This window comes from Tamandua tetradactyla, chromosome 13, assembly GCF_023851605.1.
Source record: "Tamandua tetradactyla isolate mTamTet1 chromosome 13, mTamTet1.pri, whole genome shotgun sequence".
Classification (NCBI taxonomy): Eukaryota; Metazoa; Chordata; class Mammalia; order Pilosa; family Myrmecophagidae; genus Tamandua; species Tamandua tetradactyla.
Window position 1 is genome coordinate 23,081,957 of NC_135339.1, and position 21,556 is coordinate 23,103,512.

At 38.6% G+C, this 21,556-nt stretch overlaps 1 protein-coding gene across 16 annotated transcripts in view; it reads left to right on the plus strand.

Annotated features, from left to right (window-relative positions):
- Positions 1-21,556, plus strand: part of USP54 (ubiquitin specific peptidase 54) — a 194,630-nt gene that overhangs the window by 152,570 nt on the left and 20,504 nt on the right. For 15 of the 16 annotated variants that reach the window (XM_077124911.1, XM_077124908.1, XM_077124909.1 and 12 more), the window contains 8 exons: positions 725-874; positions 3,044-3,212; positions 4,238-4,408; positions 7,032-7,163; positions 7,323-7,700; positions 7,928-8,159; positions 9,122-9,255; positions 20,350-20,517. In XM_077124911.1, the coding sequence (XP_076981026.1) occupies positions 725-874; positions 3,044-3,212; positions 4,238-4,408; positions 7,032-7,163; positions 7,323-7,700; positions 7,928-8,159; positions 9,122-9,255; positions 20,350-20,517 (1,534 nt within the window). The remainder of the gene's footprint in view (positions 1-724; positions 875-3,043; positions 3,213-4,237; positions 4,409-7,031; positions 7,164-7,322; positions 7,701-7,927; positions 8,160-9,121; positions 9,256-20,349; positions 20,518-21,556) is intronic. The other variant, XM_077124915.1, reaches the window with a different exon arrangement.

Sequence of the window (21,556 nt, forward strand, 5' to 3'; positions counted from 1 at the left end):
TTGTGACCAAGGAGATCCAATCCAGTTGTGTCATTAAGCCATGCTCGAGAATAAACGAACTGAGATCGTATTTTAAGTCTCTTTTCCAAAGAATCTCTGGCCTGAGCAGGCTATTCATAATAAAATATCCTTTTTCTAAATTCCTTTATACTACACATTCTGTACTGTTTCAGTTTTGCTATATTTTTATGATTGTTTTCTCAACCAAAAAGTTCCTCAAGGTCAGACTTTTTTTTTCAAAATTTTTTGCATGCTTCTTACCACTTAGGAGAGTGCTGGGCACCTAGAAATTTAAATGTTGATGTAACCAGCCTGACGGTATTGTTCCTCCTAAGGATTTTCTTACCTCCTACTTAAGGTCTTAGCAGGAAATTTCTATTTGTGGGGCCAGTGATAGATAAACACTCTTTGAAACCTGAGAGGATTTTTTTTTAACTTTCCTGACTGCTTTTATACACGCGCACACACACACACACACACACACACACATGAAGAAAGATCACCACCTTGCCAGGTTACTGGTCACTATCTGTCTTGATTTTCTCAAATTTTTGCCTTTTTAGGCTCTTTCTGATGATTAATCTGGGCTAACAAAAAATCTTAGACTGAAGGGAAGAAATACAAGTCAGTATATTCATTAAGAGATGTTGATGGAGTCTGCTGATAGATGATGTGAGAGGGTTGAGTATGTGACTGTTCCTTCCTTTCTCTTCTTTCCCCACAGCTGTTTTTCAGAGTGACAGATGATCGGGCCAAGCAGTCTGAACTGTACTTAGTAGGAATGATCTGTTACTATGGCAAACATTATTCCACATTCTTTTTTCAAACAAAGATCCGCAAATGGATGTATTTTGATGATGCTCATGTCAAGGAGGTAGGAATGTTCAAGCACTTCTTGAAGTGTTTGGTGACTACAAAAAAAAAGCAAAGATAATTATTTGTCTTTAGACTTTTATTTCCATAATTTTAAACTATGCCTCCCATGACCTCTTTGTGTTTCATAATTTATATCAAATATAAAATCTTTTATATTTTATCTGTCTGTTTATCTACCTATCTAGCTATTTAACTTATCAGGTTATCAGTCTTGTCTTCTCAAATACATGGTAAATTCCTCAAGATAGGATCAGTATATCTTCTTTTTATTTTTTCAGAATACCCTCATCAGGCATTCAGCATAGTTCTGAATTTATAGTAGACAAAGTTTTTTTTAATGTGTTGACTGGTTGATTTGAATTGACACTGTCTGATACCTCAAATGAGGTTGTAAGTTTAGCATGGGTTTCAGAATTCCAAGCCTTTGAATTATCAGTGGCTTATCAAATTAATACTTTGTTTCGGGCTGCTATGTATTATTCTCTGATTGTTATTGTTTTGAAGTGTCCTAAAACTGATTAACATGCATTTTGTAGAAGTAAGGTATGATTATAATGGATTTAAAGTAGGAAACTTGGTACTCTCTAAACCACAGAGTCCATCTATGCTGTGGTGGTTTAGGTGATCTGCATAATTTAGGAAGCCCCTTATGATAAGGTTAGCAGCTAGAGGGGCTGTGATCTATACCAATCCATGGACCCTGAACAGTGTCTTACATGAATAGTAAAGTCCTAATTCCCTTCTTCTTCATCTCCTTTTACTGTTGTGGTGATCTTCAACAACTTATTTAATTCTTTGAGCTTTGGGTATTTTATTTGAAAAATAATACCTGCCTTATAATGCATTGTGTTAGTTTGCTAGTTGTCGGAATGCTATATACCAGAAATAGAATGGCTTTTAAAAAGGGGAATTTATTAAGTTTCAAGTTTACAGTTCTAAGGCCATGAAAATGTCCCAACCAAGGCATCCAGGGAAAGATATTTTGATTCAAGAAAGGCCATTGGGTCCAGAACACCTCTGTCAGCTGGAAAGGCACATGGTGATGTCTGCTAGCTTTCTCTCCTGACTTCTTGTTTCATGAAGCTTCTCTGGGGTGTTTTCCTTTTTCATCTTCAAAGGTCTCTGGCTGTGTGGGCTCTGTTGGTTCTGGTGGCTCTGTCAATTCTGGTGGCTCTGAAGCTTTTTTCCAAAATGGTTCCTCTCAAGGGGCTCCAGTAAGCAACCACACCTTGATTGGGTAGAGACAGATTTCCATGGAAACCATCTAATCAAAAGTTACCACCCACAATTGGGTGGGTCATATCTCCATGGAAACAATCAAAAAGATTTCACCCAGTAATATTGAATGAAGATTAAAGGACATAGCTTTTCTGGGGTACATGATAGCTTCAGACTGGCACAGATATTAAATAAGATTTGTATGTAAAAAGCATATCTATGTCAGTTATAAATTTATTGGGCTTCGTTTATGAGCAACCCATTATGCCAGTGTCAACTCCAAGAGCATAGTATCTAAGAATATGACTTGATTGAGTTTAAGATAGAGTGAGTTTGGGATTTGATTGGATTGTTGTTTGCTTGGCTATTCTGTCTTTTCTACTGTAGTGGCAAAGCTGAATCCAGCACACAGCTAATACCAAGAGGCTCAGCTGTCTATTCTAAGCAGTTTGATTTTATGTCCTGCCACATGTTAACTCTGAAACTGGATGTCGTTTACTCATTTAGTCCATGAGGGAGTTTCTGTATGTTCTTTAGCTTCATAAAAGTGATTATAATGTTTAGGAGAAAATTTTGGAAATGCAAATTTCAAGTGAGAGCTTTATTTAATTTGATATCCATGAAAAGAAATTGGTTACCAAGATAGTTGAAGTCCCCTTACATGACATATTCACTAATGAGAACTTTTATTCATATTTTACAACTAAATTGATATTTTGCAGAAATAAAAGTAATTTCATTTAGTCTTCGTTTCTATTATAGGATTTTGATACTTTCTGAATGGATTTAACAAAAAATTCACTAAGTTCTGATCTAAGATCTCTTTTGGTCTCCTTATTCCAATTTTTTTCTTTTTATTTCTTTGATTTTATTTTAAAAAGTAAAACAGGAAGATATGTTTTGAAATGTGGGCATGAAGTATAATTGCAACGTTCTTCTGGTTGTTCAGATTGGGCCCAAATGGAAGGACGTGGTGACCAAATGCATCAAGGGGCATTATCAGCCTTTGCTGCTGCTTTATGCAGACCCCCAGGGTACCCCAGTGTCTACCCAGGACCTGCCTCCCCAAGTGGAGTTTCAGCCATATAGCAGAACATGCTATGATAGTGAAGATTCAGGTAAGCAGCCTAGCTTATTAGCTCCTTCACATACATGTTATCACTGGACAGTTGGGTCTCATACTTAATTACGTACCTGTCAGCATATAACAGAGCTTGGAGAAACAGGATCCATTGGAGATAAGAAAGAAGTGCCAATTCCTGCTAGGAATTGTGCCAGGCTTTGTTTCCTTCGGGCTTAAAGAGTGTTGCCTAAATTACCTAGCTTCAACTCAAAAGTGAGAAGGAACTTATGTTGATTTAGACTTCAGATATTAAACTTGTGAGGGACAGCTCAGTATTTAGCCTCATAATATAGGTTGAGATGACTGATTCTTAGCAGCAGTTTGACAGTGAGTTATATGAGTTAAGACCAAGAAAAATTATTCATGCTACTACAAAGCTAGTCATTTTGATTAGGAATGGAGATATTGTTTTAAAATTCCAAGTACAATAGTGTTATTCCTCAGCTTATGAATGACTTGTTCATTTCTAAGTCAATTGTGTGGAACTTAAATCATCTTTTCTTATAGAAACAATTTTTAGCTTGATGGTTAAAGTCCTAGGTTAACCCACAGATGCTCATAATGTATTTGAACTATAATCCTAATAGTTTTGGTTTTGATTTCTAAAAAGAAGGAAGATGAAATGGTCCTTTCCTCTTCTGGATCTAGGACTGGCCCTGAGTACAATTTTGAACGAAGAGACACTTGTCTTTGAAACCTTTCTCCCTTCCTTTTATACCTTTTTCTTGGTACCTGGTGCTCTTTCCACCCCTTTACTCCACCCAGACTTGCCCTATTTCTCCCTTCAGTCATATGCCTACTTCCCCTGTTGTGCTTATCTCATCTAGAGGAATTGTTTGCGTGTTTGGGTTACCTGGAAATTGGGTGTTGGAAAAAATGGCCCAATGTACATATTTTCTCACCCTTCCGTCTAGAAAGTTCTTGCCTTATAGACCTTTCTTGCCATCTGTCTCTTTGCCTTCTCTTTATCACTGTCTTCTTTTTCCTCACTTTCACATATGTGTCTCCTCCTTCCCTCAGGGAGGGAGCCCTCTATCTCAAGTGATACTCGAACAGATTCCTCAACGGAGAGCTATCCCTACAAACACTTCCACCATGAGTCTATGGTCAGTCACTTCTCTTCTGATTCTCAGGGGACAGTCATCTATAATGTGGAGAATGATTCCATGTCACAGAGCAGTCGGGACACAGGTAGGGACTTACACAGAGGGGCCCTGCTTGCCTGCCTGATTCAATTATTGTATAGAGGGTCTCCCAGGAAAAAAAACCCAGGGAAGTCAGAAATGTTTGACATTCAAAAAGTAAGACGCACAGAACTTGGGTAATTGAGTGAGATATGAAGCAATAATTCTGAATGAATCGATTATTGTCCATAGCAGCATATCAGTAAAGACCATTGTAGTGTAATTATTGATGTGTTTATTCTGATGTCTTCTTTTCTGCTACCCTCTTGATCCATATCCTTCTCATAGTGCCCTACAGAACTCTTGTGCCTTATGCCTTGTCGTGTTCTCATTCCAGGCTTTGTCCTGAATGAAGGGCTTTGAGAAAATAGTATCTATGAGCAAGGGACATCTGTCGATCAACTTACTAGGCCTCCTGAAGGACAGAAAAGCAAAAGAATGACATATAGTCTGTTTGCTATCATGAAAACCATGCAGAGAGCATTTGGAATTGTTTTGTTAATCTAGGAAAGTGTGCTTGTGTTAGTGGAAAAAATCAATATAGAACATAAAAATAATAGCAAGATGACTGCTGAGATGAAAAGTTCATTATGGGATATAGAACCTTTAAATCATAGAAATGTGCCCACACTCTTAGGGACTTGGGAATTAGTGTACTCATGGCTTCAGATTGGTGGCTTATACTCTGTACATGGCCTTTTTGTTTCTAAATAGAGAATTTCAAACCTATTCAGAAGTGTGCAGAATAGTATAATGCCCTCTGTGTGGCCATCACCTAGTTTCAAAAATTATAACTCCTGGCCACTATATAGTTTCATCTGTACCTCTACCCGTTTCCTACTCCCAGATTATTTTGAAGCACATTCCAGAAACCGTATCATTTATGCTATAAACATTTTAGTATATATCTTTAAAACATAAGAAATCTCTTTTAAACATACCATTATCACACTTAAAAATATTGACAATAATTCCTTAAAACCACTAAATAATAAGTATTTAGATATCCAATTAACATATAATTGTTGTAATTTTTTAGTGACATGTTTGACTCAAAATTCAAATGAAGTCTCCACCTTACAAAGGGTTGATAAGTCTTTTGTGTTTCTTTTTGCATGAGCAGACACCAGGAATCGAATCCTGGTCTCCGGCATGGCAGGCGAGAACTCTGCCTGCTGAGCCACTGTGGCCGGCCCCTTTTATATTTCTTTTAAGCTATAGATTTCTCTCTTTTTTTCTTTGCAATTTATTGTATAAGAAACCCCAAGTAGTTTGTACTGTAAGTTTCCCACAGTCTGAATTTTCCTGAATATATCCCTGTGGTATAATTTAACATGTTTCTCCTATCCTCTGTATTTCTTGTTAATTGGTAATTGGATCTAGAAATTTGGCCAGATTCAGGTGGGATTTCTTGTGTTGACTACTGTGTTGTGTTGGGTGTAACTTTTAGAAACTCTGAACCAAGAAGAAGCCAAGCCTCAGGATAAACAAGGTGTATTTTCCAGGAGAATCAGATTTATGTTAAGGTTTCTCTTTTCGGGACTTGGGGTGGGCAGGGGAGCCCCAGTGGTTTAGCATTTGTAATATTTAGTTGTTCCAAATGATTTCCTCTTTTCTTAAACCTTTCTTGTGGGCCCAGAGGAAACACAGTGATCAAATAAAAGGAAAAAAAAAAAGATTGCATTGGGAAGTTGATTAAAAATATGTATCCATATCAGTTGCATTGCTGACACCTGAATGTTCACAAAATTTTTCATATACTAACATATAAAAACAAAATTTTCTTAGCTCTCAGAATACTTGAAAACCTAGGTTTCTTCTCAGCCTGTCTTCTAGCTTATTTCAGTTGCTTAATTCACATTTGGCTTCCTAGCAGCTTAGATGATTATATTTTTTAGAATCTGCTTCCCTACTGGGGAACACAGATCATACTCATATATTCACATACTGTGGGCATGAAGCTGACAAGTTTTGTAAAAGAGCCTGGGTCTCCTGGGTTTCCCCAAGATTGGTATTGAGAAGCTATGAAGTGTGATTTCTGGTTGAAGCCAAATTTAGTGAAGCATGAGTTGGGAATGAAAAAGAGAATTACTCAAAATTGAAATGTCTTAAATGATACACGTTTAATGACAGTTTAGGACCGGGTCTAAAAGCCATACAGAATCAGAGCTCTTATGGGCAAAGGCTAGAGTACCTAGGATAATATCATGTGTACTAAAAATAAGGCTTTACCTGGTATATGTTGCTAAAGTAATTGATTAATTAAAAATTCTGTTTTCAATTTATGGGAATGAAAATATATGGGAATTATGGTATTTTTATAAAATCTTTAGAACTTTTGCCTTTTAAAAATTACCAAGTAATATGGCTTTACTTAGTTCTTCTGGGTCACTGGGAAAGGTTGTGAGCTGGACTGAGATGATTTATTGCTCAGGAGGAATTGTGAAATTGTTCAATACTTAAGCTTCTCTGTATTTATACGCTGAGAGATTCTTGCTACACTTAACTCAGACTTGGCTCCTCTAGCTTCTGATTCATGGGTATACTAAATATGTGGCACTACCAACGTTCTTAAGAGGATAGAGGTCAATCTCAGATACCAGCTCATCACTCTTTTCTTATTCTTTCAGGACACCTGACTGATAGTGAATGCAACCAGAAACACACATCCAAGAAAGGGTCACTGATAGAGCGCAAGAGGAGCTCTGGCCGTGTTAGGAGGAAAGGCGATGAGCCACAGGCCTCAGGGTACCACAGTGAAGGTAAGCACTCTGCATTGCTCTTTCTTCAGTTTTATATCAAACTTCCGTTACACTCCCAGACTAAGCCTTCTCCTTTCTCCTTAAAGGGCTTTTCCTTACTTTCTCAACCTTGGGAACTAAGTATCCATGATCATTTTGCCTTATTCTTTGTGTATTTAGGAGAAACACTGAAAGAGAAGCAGGCCCCTAGGAGTGCCTCTAAACCATCCGGCAGCACCAACAGACTGAGGGATTTTAAAGAGACAGTCAGCAATATGATCCATAACAGGCCATCCCTGACTTCTCAGACAAATCTAGGATCTCCCTGTGTGGAGAGAGGAGACCAGTCTAACAAAAAACCTCCTAGGAACCTGCCCTTGCAGACCCAAGACTGGGAAGTAGAGAGTACCAGCAGTGAATCAAAATCCAGTTCTTCCAGCAAGTATCGTCCAATGTGGAGACCCAAACGGGAGTCTCTGAATATTGACAGTATCTTTAGTAAGGACAAAAGGAAACACTGTGGCTATACTCAGCTTAGCCCCTTTTCTGAGGATTCAGGTGAGGAGATAATTAGGGAAGAATTGGGCTTTCTAATAAAGTTGATTTATGTATTTTCAAAAACCAGGTTTTTGGTAGAATTGTCAAAGTGCATTTTTACTCTAATGTTGGACATTTTGAGGATATGAGTTCAATGAATAAGTAGCTGGGGGAAGGAATTAGTTATCTCTTGTTTTTAGGCAGATGCTAAAATCTGCCTCCTTTTCTATATTTGTCCTTTGGACTAGCTAAAGAATTTACACCGGAAGAACTAAGCAAGCCACCTCCTTACCATATCAAAGCCAGTGGGCCAGGTTCCCAATACAAGCCCTGGGGCCCAGCATGGCCAGGCTCTCATCTTTTAGAGCATCACCCTCGCCTAATCCAGCGAATGGAATCTGGCTATGAGAGCAGTGAGAGGAACAGCAGCAGCCCTGTCAGTCTGGATGCAGCCCTACCTGAGAGCTCAAATGTCTACAGGTATTGTTGTTTGTCCTAAGAATAGAGGCACTGTCCCTTGCAGCAATGTGAGCCACCTTCTTGGGGCTCTTCAATGATGACTCAGACAAGTGGAAAGATGAACTTTTTTACCACCTGGTGGATAAGAAAAGTATTGTGCTTTATCAATTTCCTATAGCAACAGCACCCTCTGCTGGGTAGAAGAGCAGAGACATTTGAGAAAAGAGCAAGAACTTTCTATTTTAAAATGTTAAGTAAAAAGTAATTGTTTCATAAATAGCTTTTAATGAAAGAATGAATTAGTAAATCTTCACTTATATACTCCCGACATCAGAGAGGAAACCCAATTGTTATTTATTCTTGTCTTCAATTTCAGAAAAGGTTTTGTTTTGTTTAAGGTCACTGGGATCCTGTATTTTATGAGACCTATCACATTTGTAGTCTCATAAGATAGTGGCGACAACTCAGTAATGCTCATCACACCCTGGGGCCCAGTTTGCTCTATACATTTCAGAGCTCCATACATTGTTTTTACTCACTTGCACAGAGGCAAGTTTCCTCACAATTTCCTGCTTTGAGTGGAGTGATTATCTCTTTCATAAAGGTGGTAACAACATCCTCATACTCTCCCATTGCTCTTCCCTAGCTATATGACTCTGTTCAATTTTACTTAAGAGAAGATGCTACAAAGATGTAAGAAAGAGAGAGGCAATCCATATGAGGGCATATGTTTATTAATTTATTCACTCAATAAATTGTGAATGTCTACCATGTGCTAGGCACTGTCTAGATATGCAAGATATGAATAAAGTGAGGTAAGACAAGAAGAATGAGTGGATATTTTAGTTTTTCAGAAGTAATTTAGCAGAAGCTTTAAGTATATTAGTTTGATGTTTCGTTATTTTTATTGAGAGAATTTAGTTCAAAAAATATTGCTTAGATGCTTCTGATGCTATCACTAGACTCTTGGTCCTCTTTTGAAGGGATCCAGGTGCTAAGAGATCAGCAGGGTTGGTGCCTGCTTGGCGTCATATCCCAAAGTCTCACAGCAGTAGCATCCTGGAGGTGGACTCCACAGCATCCATAAGTGGTTGGACAAACAGCCAGCCCTTCTCAGGTAAGCAGGAAGACGCTGGATTTGACTACAATTCTGTTTGGTAAACAGCCTCACTTGAGTATATTTGAAGTTAGAAGACAGTAGCAATTTGAATATTCTATCAGCATATGTAAGTGGAGGCATTTGAACTCTACCCCATCTTTGGATTTATGTATTTTTTGCTCTTCATCACAGCTTACCTGAATGTTTATTCCCACGTTGGAGAAAGCCCTTGTGAGAACGAGACAGAAATTTGGTGAACAGTGTCAGTAGCAGCTCCAATCCTCAGAAGATTAACTCCTAAGACCTTCCTTGATATAAAGGCAGCCTCTTGAGAATTGGCTCTCTTATTGTTTAGTACTGTGAACTGAGATACCAAAGGAGAAAAGACATATATGCTGTGAGAACTGGGAAATAAGCCAGCCAAACCCATTCCTACCTTTATATCTTGTCTGGTGTCCCTAGTTCTGCTTTGTTTTCCCCTCAAGTGTCACTTGTGTCCTCATACTCCATTATTCTCTAAATAAACTCTAAAAGAATGCTTTGACCCCTTCACACTAAATGTAAAGGACTAAAAACAATTTAAAGTGTGATTTCTCTAAGATGAACTAGCATTTTAACAAGTCAAAGCTTGAAACTAAAGGAATAGTGGAATTTCAAAGGTATGAGGTACTGAGGCTGGAGATTTGAGGTGGTCAGAGTGTATGTTGTTCTTAAGAAGAGATGTAGTCTTCATGATTCAAGAGAAATCCTTGACTTACTCAAATCTGAAAGTCGAGAGAATAACTAGGCAATTATTCTCTCATGGGGCTTCTCTTTGTGGGATGCCTGAGGGAAGGTGATGAGTATCCAATATGGTTTAATCTGCTGAGTAGTGCTGGTAGCTACTTGTCTAACTTAGAGGTCAACCTTCTTTGAAAGATATGTCATGGTTTCTTTTCCTTTTCTTCTGGTCTGTTAGATCAGTTGGAAGTAGGGTATGCGGGCAGAAACGTAATGAGCTTCTGGATGTAGGCCTGTGATGTCAGATGCCAGCTTACATGGGAGGGGAGGCAGAATACCACATGTGCCAGCTGTAGAGATGATTCTCTTCATGGTTACTAAATGTTCTCAGAGGTGGCTGGAAGGAAAGTGTGTAGTAACAGTGACAAACAGGCAGCTCTTTTTAGGTATGAGTGCCATGCCATAGGTTGCTGACATCTGAAAGAGCATAATTATGCCTTTTGGATAACATGTTTCTCTGGAATCCTGGGCTGGAGTAGTTTATAGTTTAATACTCATGGAAGAAATTCATGCTCCCTAATGAAATTATACATTTGGATTATTTCCCACATTTTGATTTATTTAATGTTCAGTGAATTGTATTGAGAAACTTGTGATCATGCATGAGCCTATTCTGCCTTCTCTTTTCTTCAGATGGCTTTTCAATACAGTACAGAGTCTCATGATTTTCCTACTAGCCCTCAGTTCTAAACTAGCTGTATAAAATCCACAAGATTCTTCAGCTTGTAAAATATATTCAGCAAGGAGTTATAACAAAATTTCTCACATACCATATAACCCCACCTTCCTCTTTATATAATAAACCCTATTTATACCCCACAATTTGATCCAATCATTTTCTTCTGATACAGAACAAATATTTTTATTTAGTGATTTAGATCATTCTTTAAAAATAAAATTATACAAGTAAAATGTCTTTGTAACAAGCCCAGCATTCACTAACTTGCCCTGTGCCTTGAATTAAATGATGTTACTATTATGGTAAATTTATTTCTACATCTCTTTCTATGCTTATACAAATACATATTTAAGTTGATGTATGTATATGCTGGTTACCACCATTTTTAAATAAACTTTTTATTTTGAAATACCATCTAACTTAAGGACAGTTACAAAAATAAATACAAACCCCATACACAGAACTCTAACATACCCTTATCGTCCCAGATGCCCACATCCCCCAATTTAAAATTTTGCTGTATCATTCTTTCTATTTATCCATCAATTCATCTATCTGTCTATCCATTTTTCTGTACAACTGAGTGTAGGTTGTATACATCATGTGCTCCTTGAACACTTAATGCTACCATATACATTTCCTAAGATAAAGGTACTCAGTTAGGTAACTACCTTAAGTGCAGTTATCCAATTCAAGAAATTTAATATTGATATAAACCTTACATTCTATATTCCAATTCTTCATATGTCCAAATAATTCCCTTGTAAGCCTTTTCTCCTTCCTTATTAGATCCTGTTGAGTATCATGTGTTGCATTTAATTGTCATTGTCTCTCAAGTTGCTCCTTTATTTTTTGATTGTGGGAACATGTATACACCATAAACTTTCACCATCTTGTCTGCTCTTATGCATACCATATGGTGGGGTTACCATATTCACAATATTGTGGTATCCTCACCATCTTCTATTACTAAAACTTTCTCAACTCTTCAAACAGAAACACTATAACCATTATGCATTAACTCCGCATTACCCTACCCCCTGTCCCTGGCAACCTGTACTCCAATTCCATTTTCAGAGTTTGCATATTCTCTTTGTAGTTACCATGGGACTTAAATTTAACAGTCTAAATCTGTAATATTCTTGTTTGCTTTGATATTAACTTAACTTCAATGTTACACACAAACTATGTTCCTCTACCTCTCTGTGTCCCCCCTCACTTTATGTAGTTCTGAAACAAATAACATGTTTTTGCATTGTGTTAGTTAGATTCAGTTATCAACTTGGCTAGGTAAGCATACCTAGTCTTGTTGCTGCGGATTTAAGCCAATGGTGCATGAACATCATCTGTTGCCAATTACATCTGCAGTCAGCTGGGAGGTGTGTCTGCTGCAATGAGTGACGTTTGACTTAATCGGCTGGTGCTTAAATGGGAGATTGCAACGTAGCACTGCTAGCAGCTTGGCATTCCTCATCTCAGCACTCGCAGCTTAGCCCAGGCCTTTGGAGATGCAGAAAGAAGTCACCCCGGGGAAAGTTGTTGGAACCTGGGGGCCTGGAGAGAAGACCAGCAGAGACCATCCTGTGCCTTCCACATAAGAAAGAACCTCAGTGGAGAGTTAGCTGCCTTTCCTCTGAAGAACCAACAAAATAAATCCCCTTTTATTAAAAGCCAATCTGTCTTTGGTGTATTGCATTCCGGCAGCCAGCAAACTAGAACAGATTTGGTACCAGAGAGTGGGGTGCTACTGCGGTTTGCAAATACCAGATATGTTGGAACAGTTTTTGAATGGCTAAAGGGAAGATTTTGGAGGAACCGTGAAGAGAATGATGGAGAAGTCCTGGAGGGCTTGAAGAGACTGTTGGTGTAAATGGAACCACTGCCAATCTTGGCAAAGGAGGACACAAAAGGGAAAAATTGGAGTTTGCAGAGTAAGAACTATGGCAGCTCAGGTCTGAAGCCAAGAAACCTCGGCTAGGAGAGTGAACCCACCCATATACATGGAGAGGGTGAGTTTACCCTGAAGGGTGAGGATGAGTCTCCCCTCTCATTGCAGTGGAAGAGTTGTGCAGCCTCGGGCTTTGGAAAAGGCATAGCACGCTCCTTGGGGGACTGGGAGAGCCTGGCTGCCACCATGTGGAGGGGTTGAGCGTGTGCCCCAGAAATGGCAGAAAGCCAAGGGGTGGCCCTGATGCCTAGAGAGAGTGGAGCCCAGAGGTGTTCTCCTGGATGTTCCCCGAGGTTGATTTGGAAAGAGGCCGGCCACTGCATAGGCCCTTGGAAGAGGTGGAACTGCCACTTTCTATAGCCAAAGGATAAATGACTTTCAGACTTTGAAATCCAATGGTGTTTGCCTGCAGGTTTTCCTTCCAGTTTCTCCCTATGGATCCTGTGTTTATCCTCCTTTGCATATTGGCATCAGACAATTTGTTTTGAGATTCACAGGCCCACAGCAAGAAGAGAAGTTTTTGCACCTGTTTAAAGTGATGCTTGAAGTTGCCAAGTTCACAAGGGGTGGACATGTGTTAGTTAGATTCAGTTGTCAACTTGGCTAGGTGAGCATACCTAGTCTTGTTGCTGCGGATTTAAGCCAATGGTGCATGAACATCATCTGTTGCCAATTACATCTGCAGTCAGCTAGGAGGTGTGTCTGCTGCAATGAGTGACGTTTGACTTAATTGGCTGGTGCTTAAATGGGAGATTGCAACGTAGCACTGCTAGCAGCTTGGCATTCCTCATCTCAGCACTCGCAGCTTAGCCCAGGCCTTTGGAGATGCAGAAAGAAGTCACCCCCGGGGAAAGTTGTTGGAACCCGGGGGCCTGGAGAGAAGACCAGCAGAGACCATCCTGTGCCTTCCACATAAGAAAGAACCTCAGTGGAAAGTTAGCTGCCTTTCCTCTGAAGAACCAACAAAATAAATCCCTTTTTATTAAAAGCCAATCTGTCTTTGGTGTATTGCATTCCGGCAGCCAGCAAGCTAGAACATGCATCATGAGTCCAAAACTACTGATTTCTCATTACTTTTTTTTGTATGCTATATGCCCGGGATCACATTTCATTCTTTTTCCATGTGAGTATCCCGTATTACAGCACCATTTGTTGAATTTTTTGTTTATTTTTCCCTTTCTTTGTTTGCTTATTTATTTGTTTTGGGGAAGTACATGCACCGGGAATCAAACCCAGGTCTCCTGCATGGCAGGTAAGAATTCTACCACTGAACTACTCTTGTATCCCTTCTCATTACGTTTTATGCATTTGCCTTTTAGATCCAGTAGGAAGAAAAAAGTAGAGTTACAACCAAAAATATAATAGTACTGGCATGTATAATTATCCATGTTGTTATTCTTACTGGAGCTCTTTCTTTCTTCATGTGGCTTTGATCTTTTGTCTACTGTCCTTTCCTTTAAACCTGTAGAGCTCTCTTTAGCATCTCTTGTAAAGACTGTCTAGTATGATGAACTCCCTTAGCTTTTGTTTATTTGGAAATGTCAAATCTCTTCCTCATTTTTTCTTCTTTTAAATTCAATTTTATTGAGATACAGTCACATACCATATAATCATCCAAAGTACACAATCAGTGGTTCACAGTATCATCATATAGTTGCACATTCATCACAATCGATTTTTGAACATTTTTGTTACCCCATAAACAATAAAAATAAGAATAAAAATAAAAGTTATGGCTCATCACTTCATTCCTTCTTGCAGCTGCTCAATTTTCCATTGCATGTATATGCTACAGCTTGCTTATCCATTCATCAGTCGATGTACCCTTAGGTCACGTCCATCCGTTGCAAGTCATGAATACTGCCACAATAAACACCAGTGTGCAAATGTCCATTCATGATGGTGCTTTCAGTTCCTCCAAGGGTATACCTAATTAACGTTATGGCAGGATCATATGGCAACACTATACTTAGTTTCCTGTGGAGCTCTGAACTGCCCTCCAGAGGGGCTAAACCATTCTACTTCCTTACTAACAGTGAATAGGTATATCTCTCTTTCACCATTTTCTCTAGCACTTGTATCTTTCTGTTTATTATGGCAGTATTCATACAACATAGAATCCATCCTAAGTAAACAGTCAGTGGTTTCCAGTATAATCACATAGTTAATACATTCACCACCACAGTCTATATGAGGACATTTCCATTTCCTCCACAAAGAAAGAATAAGGGGGAAAAATGAATAATAATAAAAAGAAACAAGAACACCACCACCAAGAATCCCGTACCCCTCCCTTATATTCTCCTCTTATTAACATGTAGTTTAGTATATTTCTTTTGTTATACTTAATCGAAGCATATTACAATGTTGCTGTTAACTATAGACCTTTTGCATTGACTATTTTTTCTGTATACCATCCCATTTTTCAACACCTTGTACTGTTGACTTTCATTTGGTATATGCTACTGTTTGTAAATAAATGTAAAAACATTATTATATTTGTACATTTAATCACCATCATTGTCCACTCTAGGCTTTGCTAGGTTATATGGTCCCAGTCTTTGTCTTCTGTCATTCTTTCTGGTGTCATACATGTCCCTAGCCTTCCTCTTTCAGCGATACTTACACTCAGGTTTGTTCAGTGTACTTACAATATTATACTACCATCAGATAGTATTGTGTTATCCATTTCTGAATCTTTACAATTGATCCTTTTGAACGTTGTGCTATTCCTTCTGCATCACATGCCCAATCTCTACCCTCTTTTTATCTCCTGATAATCTGTGTTCTCAACTTTTAACTTTTAATGTTCACTTGTTAATGTTAATTCATATTAGGGAGACTATACAGTATTTGTCCTTTTGTTTCTGGCTAATTTCACTCAGCATGATGTCCTCAAGATTCATCTACATTGTTGCATGCATCATGACTTTATTCTGATATATCATACCTTATTATTTATTTCTCTCTTTTTACTCTTACAGATAGTCTTCATTTCTACATTCTTCTCCAGACTTCTTTCTCCTGTCTTTTCCTATCTGCCTGTAATGCTCCCTTTAGTATTTCTTGTAGACCAGGTTTCTTGTTCACAAACTCTCTCAGTATCTGTCTGAAGGTATTTTAAACTCCCCCTCATTTTTGAAGAACAGTTTTGCCAGATATAGAATTCTTTGTTGGCAGTTTTTCTCTTTCAGTGTCTTAAATATATCATATCTTTGCCTTTTTGTCTCCACGGTTTCTGCTGAGAAATTCTCACATAGTCTTATTGAGCTTTCCTTGTATGTGATGGATGGCTTTTGTCTTGATGCTTTCAGAATTCTCTCTTCACCTTTGGCATTTGACAATCTGATTAGTAAGTAGGTCTATGTGGATCTCTTCTGTTTGGGGTATGCTGCATTTATTGTCTTTCATAAGAGATAGGAAATTTTCAGGGATTTATTTTCTCCATCATTCTTTATGCCCCTTTTTCCTTCTGTTGTCTTCTGGGACACCAGTTACACATATATTTGTCTGCTTCATGTTGTCATTCAGTTCCCTGAGATCCTGCCCATGTTTTTCCATTTTTTTCCCTATCATTTCTTTTGTGTGTAAGATTCCTGATGTCTTGTCCTCTAGGTCACTAATCCTTTCTTCTGCCTCTTCAAATCTGCTGCTGTAATCCTCCATTGTGTTTTTCATCTCTTCTATTGTGCCTTTCATTCCCATAAGTCTGCCATTTGTTTTTTTAACTTTCACATTCTTATTTATGGTTGCCTAATGTCTTTATTTCCTTCATCTCTTTTGCCATATATTCCCTCAACTCACTGATTTAATTTTTGAATTAATTTAGTATGCTTATTTGAATATCTTTAATTAGTTGTTTCAACTCCTGCATCTCATTTGAAATGGTCATTTGTTCCTTTGACTGGGCCATATCTTCATTTTTCTGAGTATGATTCATAATTTTTTGCTGGTGCCTAGGCATCTGATTTCTTTGATTGATTTATTCTGGAGGACAGGTTCACTCTTCTACCTGGGATTTTGTAGTTACTTGGCTTTATTTTCTATCTGTTCTTTGACATTCAGTTCAACTTATTCTAGACCTCTAGCATAGCTTATGTTTAATTGATCAGAATTTTTCAGCTCTTGTTTTTCTGGTTCTTGCCCTGCCTATATGGAACCATTTTTTGAGGAAAATCTCCCCAGATATCATCAACCCCAATCAGATTTTCCCAGACAAGGCAGGCTCAGGTCACAGGAGAAGGGTGTAATCAGTATCAATTTTCCCTGAAGATGAGAGCCAGCGGGTTTTCTGACTTTCCTGTGGAGCCTCTAGACTCTGTGCTTTTCTTATCCTGCCCAGCAAATGGTGGTTGTCAGTCCACAACTCCCCACTGGCCACCATAAAATAGTGTGGAATCTTGAATTCTCAGCCTGCCAGAGACTGAGACAGAGACTGAGGTGGAAGGCCAGCTTAAGCTGTTTTTGATTCCCAGACTTTGGGGTCTGAATTCTCTGAAGAGGCCTGCCATTTGTGCTGGGCCCCATCCCCCTTTTCTTGGGGAAGATGCTCCCTTTAGGGAATTATCTCTATCACTTGACTTGTTCCTTTGTCTCCCACACCTATCTTAACTACACCTTTGCCTGGGTCAGTACTGACAATTGAAAATGCCTGAAGCTTCCTTTAATGAGCTACTTAGAATACTTAAAAAAAAAGAGAGAGAAAGAAAAATAAAATCCTTTTTCAGAGCCAGTCTCCCCAGCCCCCAAGGATCACCAGTCAAGAGCTGTAGTTGGTACTGGCTCTATGTGCCCTTTTCGTGGACCACACCCCTTTTCCAGTATTCTGAGCTTGGCTGACTCCAGAAGCATCCTTTTTTTTTTTTGTTTCTCACTTCCTTTATCAGCCCTGTCTTCTCTCTTCCAGGAGTGACCTCAGAGTTACTTTCCTGCTTTCTCTGGTTTTATTTGTGCTCAGAACTTATTTTCAGCAGTCCAAATTTGTTAGCTGAAACCATAATTGAAGCATTATCAACTCATTTTCCACTGGGGAGAGACTCCAAATCAGCCTGTTGTACCAGTGGGGGAGGGCTGCTAGCCTTAACAGTTTGGAAGCTTTATTTACAGTTCTATACAGTAATCTTGGCCCTACTACCCATTCCAGAGTGGTGTATAGTGTGTAGCTAGTCATGGATGTGGTGTATATTTTGTACCTAGTCACAGATGTCCCTCAAACAGTTGTTTCGGACAGTTCCTGGCTATTTACTGCCTGTTCCAGAGGACTAACTAAATTCCACACCTCCTTACTGCCAACTTGCCCTGTCTCTTCCTCATTTTTGAAAGACAGTTTTGTTGGATATAGAATTCTTGGTTGGCAATGTTTTGCTTTCATTGCATTAAATATTTCATCCTGCTGTTTTCTTGCCTCCATGGTTTCCAATGAGAAATCAGCATTTAATCTTACTATGACTCCTTGCTTCTCTCCAGTGGTTTTCAGAATTTTTTCCTTGTCTTTGGCATTCGACTGTTTTATTATACCATGGCAACTGTGGGTCTATTTGGGTTTAGGGTTCATTGAACATTTTGGATATGTATATTTATGTCTTTTGTTAAATTTGGAAACTTTTCAGCCGTAGTTTCTTTGAATATTCTTTCTGCCGCTTTTCATCTTTCTTCTTCTGGGATTTCCATAATGCATATATTGGTATGCGTTATGGTATTCCACAGGTTCCTCAGGCTCTGCTCACTTTTCTCCATTCTTCTTTCTACTCCTTCAAGTACATGGATTCTTTCTTTTGCCAGCTTCAAGCTGCTGTTGAACATCTCTAGGGAAGTTTTAATTTTCTGTTACTGTGATCTTCTGTCTGTTTGGTTCCTTTTCCTAATTTCCATCTCTCTATTGATATTCTCTTTGTGTTCATCTATCATTTTCCTGATTTCCTCTTGGTCTTTGTCCATATTTTCCTTTAGCTCTTCGAGTGTATTTAGGGCCATTTTTAAAAGCTTTATTTGGTACGTACCCGTTCTGGTCTTCCTCATGGATGGTTTCTAGTGCTTTAATCTTCTCCTTTGCCTGGGCATTTGCGTCCTCTTTCTTTGTTTATTTTGTAATCTGTTGAAACCTGGACATTTTTATATTTTAATATATTATTGCTGGAATTTAGACCCTTTGGTGTCTGTTCCTTAATCTTGTAACCACCTAGTTTTATGACAGAGCTTTCCTTGAATGTCAAGAGCGATCAAGGAGAAAATACATGAAGAAGGATAAAAAGAATATACTTTTTCCAGTCTTTGCAGATTGATCTGTTTGAGTGCTTTCTTCAGGGCTTATCCATACAAAGAATTTGGAGGATAGCTTCAGTTGAAAACATAGGGGTCTTCCTGATCCTTTCTGTTTATGTCTTGTCTTGGGTATGGATGTGTGGCCCTAGGAATTTCCCCCATTTACATGGATATAAATGTCCACTCTTCCCTAGGAAACGGTTTCTTCACAGTCCTGGGCTGTATGTCCTACAGCCGGCAATCCCTTGTCCCAGGAAAACATGACTTAACTGTTCTAAAAGTATATCTATAGGAAAGCTCTGTGAGATACCTTCTACACACGGCAAGTTCTGTGATGGCAAGCCTGTGACTAGTATTCTGTTTTAGTCCCTCAGGCTGCCACCAGTTATATTGTGCCAGACAAACATGCTCCTAGTGTGTACCCAAGGGTTACTCTGCTCCCTCTTGTGTAGGACCAGGGACCTGCCTTGGGTGCATGAACCACCTTTGCACAGAGCCAGTGAGGGATTAGGGGAGGGGGCATCCAGGGTGCCAGTAAATCCTACTGTTTTTAGTAGCCTTTTTCTTTATTCAGCACTTGCCCTGTTTCTGCAATTCTTTAACCATTTTCTGGATCTTTGAGAAAATTGTTTCTGCCAGTTCTTGCTTATTATTCAGTGCTACTGTGGGTGAATAGAGTCCTGAAGCTTCTCACTCTGCCATCTAAATCGTGGCCACCACCATTTTTTTTTTTTTTTAATAATCAAGTCAAGCTATACATATTACACTGTCACTTGAAAATTCACTTAATATATCATGGATTTCTTTCTTGATTGATCTAGATCCATCTCATAAAGTTGAAGTACTACTGTAGACATTTTATTAATTCATTATTAAAGAGATGGTGGAAATTAAAATGCAGAGTGAGAAGATAATTTGCTTGAAGCTCCCTGATGAGTTAATGGTGACACTTTGTAGAGAATGCTCCCTAACAGTTAAGAACATGTATAATGAAATTAGTCTACTTTTCTTCAGCCCTGCCTTATACCATCTATGTTACCTTGGATAAGTTATTTATCTCCTTTGTGACTCAGTTTCCTTATCCCTAAAATGGGGATAATAATAATAGTGTTTACTACATATGAGAATTAAGTCATATAGTGTAAAAGTGCCTAAAATTATGCTTGGTGCATTGTAAGTACTCAGCATTTGTTAGACGTCATGTTGTTGTAAAAAAAGGCATTCAATAATTATGTATTATTATTATTATTATTATTATTATTATTATAGTTCACTGCCTAGGTCCCACTCTGGATTTCTTATGGAAATTACTACTCTAAACATTAATTTGAAGTTGAATCCAAGATTTCCAAAGAAAAAGCAATTCAGTGCTTATAAATTCAACAGGTGCTTAGTCCTGGTATGGAAATATAGCAATTTATCATCTCTCTTGTTTGTATTCCAGGTGGGGAGATATCGTCCAAAAGTGAACTCGATGAATTGCAGGAAGAGGTGGCCAGGAGGGCCCAGGAACAAGAACTGCGAAAGAAACGGGAGAAGGAATTAGAAGCAGCTAAAGGTTTTAACCCTCATCCCAGCCGCTTCATGGACTTAGATGAACTGCAGAATCAGGGTAATTGCTTGTGGACATTAGGTTGTGGGTGTTAGGGACAAAGAGAGATGGAAGAAAAAAATAATGCAAGATTATAAGTTCACTATGTTCTCTTTTGCAAAATTAATATTTTATCTTGATTCAACCATTGCTGTGAGAGTTAAAGTTAGGAAGTGACAAGCCTATTGACTGGAGATAGATACTGATTTTGGGGACACCTATTAAATTAGGGGGTGCAAAGGTAGTTCAGTGGTAAAATTCTTGCTGCCATGTGGGAGAACTCGGGTTTGATTCCTGGCCCATGGGCTCCCCATCCCCCCCCCCCCCCAAAAAAAAAACCCTGTAGATTAGAGATAGAGTATATTTTTTATGAAAAATATTTCCCATGAATCTCTATAGAAGTTGTAATTAAAACTAGCCATAATTCAGAAATAGTGGAAAGGAGCAGGGAACCACACTCCACTTGCTGGTAGAAACATCCTCTTAAGATTTTCCATCCACAGCATCAGAGAACTGGATCAGTAAAACAGGAGCAGAGAACAGAGCCTGAATGCCTTTGATCCTGTGATGATTCATCATTTTTCGATCTCACACAACTTGCATGGGCTCTACTTAAACTTCCCCAGCTGCACCATACCACATTAATCACTTTCTTTCTTCCTGAAATTTCTTGAACATGCCACTTAGTTCCAGAAGAAATTATCCTTCAAAATACAGGTCCAATAAACCTGAGGTATCTACCTTAAATAGGCCCTGAAACCTGTATTTTGTCATCTCCCTCTCTTGCCTTCCTCTCACAGCCCCATCAGTTGAGTAATGCGTTAAAGTTGGGAGGTATTCCCAGTGGCTATATTTCATTGCCAATTCTTCATACACTTTGGTTTAGCAAAGTGAAAGAGCTAGGAATGTAGTACTAAGATCTAGAGGCTAAAGATAAAAATCTGGTACAGTTAAAAAAAATCTAGTACAGTGATTGATCTACTATAGTTAGCCTAGATCTCTGTAGAGAACTCTTTTTTTTTTTTCCATAAGGCTCTAGCCACCTATCCCTGATTATGAG